The sequence below is a fragment of the Anneissia japonica genome, unplaced genomic scaffold (genome assembly GCF_011630105.1).
Source record: "Anneissia japonica isolate Jap-2015-1 unplaced genomic scaffold, ASM1163010v1 scaffold293173_len2302_cov368_single, whole genome shotgun sequence".
Classification (NCBI taxonomy): Eukaryota; Metazoa; Echinodermata; class Crinoidea; order Comatulida; family Comatulidae; genus Anneissia; species Anneissia japonica.
Genome location: NW_022696984.1, coordinates 1 through 2,302, shown reverse-complemented (window position 1 = coordinate 2,302; position 2,302 = coordinate 1). Strand labels below are relative to the sequence as shown.

At 37.5% G+C, this 2,302-nt stretch overlaps 1 protein-coding gene across 1 annotated transcript; it reads left to right on the top strand.

The window, feature by feature from the left end:
* Window positions 1-775: 775 nt before the first annotated feature.
* Window positions 776-2,199, top strand: LOC117102190 (mitochondria-eating protein-like; the record flags this gene model as incomplete). The annotated part of the gene is made up of 3 exons (XM_033242407.1): window positions 776-1,003; window positions 1,785-1,943; window positions 2,024-2,199. Coding segments are annotated over exons 1-3 (539 nt in total), but the record flags the coding sequence as incomplete, so codon positions are not given.
* Window positions 2,200-2,302: the final 103 nt, after the last annotated feature.

The window sequence follows — 2,302 nt, the reverse complement described above, 5'->3', positions numbered from 1 at the left end:
AAATTTATGCTTTTTATGGTTGATTGGAGGAGTTTAGAAAGTTATAGAGCTACTCAATAGCTTTAAAATGACAAAATCAGCTCAATAGGTGCTATAGTTACCGAGATATGGTCAGTTAAACGTGCAAGGTATCACTAATTAGCTCAAAATTTGTCAACAAGTATCTAATTAAGAGGCCTAGATTTTTCATTTCTGATCGTTTCTCATGGGTCCCCATAGCATACTAAAATTTGAACAAAATCCAAGAGATTGATGTTTTTTTTGTTGTTGATTTGACATGGAAATACCTAATAATGAATTGAATATTAGGCTGATAGAAAACTATCCACTGCCGGACAACATCCTGTTATTTCCGAGTCGTGGTTTTGGGACCATAATGAATTTAATATTACAGTTTAATTTAACTACATGCTGTGATAGAAAACTATCCACTGCCAGACACTAACTGGGTACTTTAGGGTTTCGGGGGTTCAGTAAAAATGGCATGTGTGTACATGTACCAATGACTGCTCCGATTGCAGATAAAGAGAGGAAATGGATCTAGTGGTCTATGTCTGCCTAGCCGCCATAAATGCTTAGTAGCTTTATGTTCACATCATTCCACCACAATGGGGTAAATGAAATCATAGCATCTGGGTAAACCCCTACTCTTCTGGAAAATGCAAAGGGTTAAGTGCTTTTTGTTTTTATAAATTGATGTAAAGTGCAAAGAGGCACTGCCCAATATGCACTCTTTAAATGCATTTCATCGCAGGTTATCTATCTTTTACTAACAACTTTTTATTTTCTGATACATAGAATGGATTACATAAGCACTTTGCCACCAGCTGTTTCCGGTAAGATGTCAGGTAATAGTGATGTTGTGCAACGAGTGAGACAGGCCAATCTTGTGACTCGCTTTAGTCACATGTTCACAGAGGAACGTATGGATGCTATGGATATGTTGCGCAACCATTGCGAAGATCATGAAATGAACCAGAGAGTAATAATGGCATGCGTCAAGGTTAGCCTAATTACATCATTTAGTATGAAACACCATTTCATAAGGAGCTAGAATCAGCACCCACTATAATCTTCCTATTATTCATGAGAAGTGCAGGAAGATGGTTGAAAGTCCAAACTAAAAGCACCAACTGCTCTCCAAATTTAGTTTATATATGCTATACAGTAAATGCTACTTAAGCTGTAACTAATCATTCATTCCAGCTTGGAGGGGTACCCTGCTAAAAGCACCAACTGCTCTCCAAAATTAGTTTACAGTAGAACCTCGTTTTTACGTACCCCAATTATACGAACCCTCGGTTTTACGTACGCCTCGTATCGACAATGACGTCATCAAAAACCCCGAAAATATTCCAAACAAACGGCCCTTTTCAGAGAAACCATAAGTAAAAAGACTATAACAATAAACTATAACAATAAACAAACCATAATGCAACATATTTTCATTAAACAGCAACATTGATTGAGCCTAATACCGGGTTGTTATAATCTAAAACCATGTGAACTGAGTGAGATGAACAACTACCGATGGTGCTCAAAATAATTGCTTTCCTCCTTACCTTAACCTCTATTTTACAAATCCCCCGATTTACGTACGCCCTTCGGTCCCGTACTGTACGTAAAATCGAGGTTCTACTGTATATATGCTATACATATGATACAGTAAATGCTACTTAAGCTGTAACTAATCATTCATTCCAGCTTGGAGGGGTACCCTTATATTAACCGTGATTGAACTTATATTAACCGTTATTGAACAAAATTTGAAAATTTATTTTCAGGAGTCATTTAGATGTTCAAAGCTGGCATTTCAGCAATACCGCAGCAAAATTCGTTCGACCTTACAATTGACACATGATGGTTTGGAAACCTTGGAAGAAGCTGTCCAGAATTATATCAACCGTAACGGTCAGCTGCTTGATGTCCATAGCATCATACAGGTGAGATCATGTCTACTAAACATTGTCATCTTTAACCGTCATCTGATATCTGCTAAACCCTGCATTTTGTTTTCATACAGGATGTACTAAGTGCTCTCAATCACCACCCCACTATTGCTTATCCACCTGTCGTTGACTTCAACATATTGATAACCTTCATACGAGAACTTGTCAAGACAGCATGGAACATGGCAGCTCTTCCATCACCACTGGATATCTCAGTTTGTAGGGAAGCTGAACTTTTTGATGACTTAAAGTAAGTTATCCTAATCTATGCTTCAAAGAGTGCCTTTTTCAGTCCCCTACAACAATTAAAAAATCAATGTGTTCAAACTATGCAGTTGTACATCTGTTCAAGA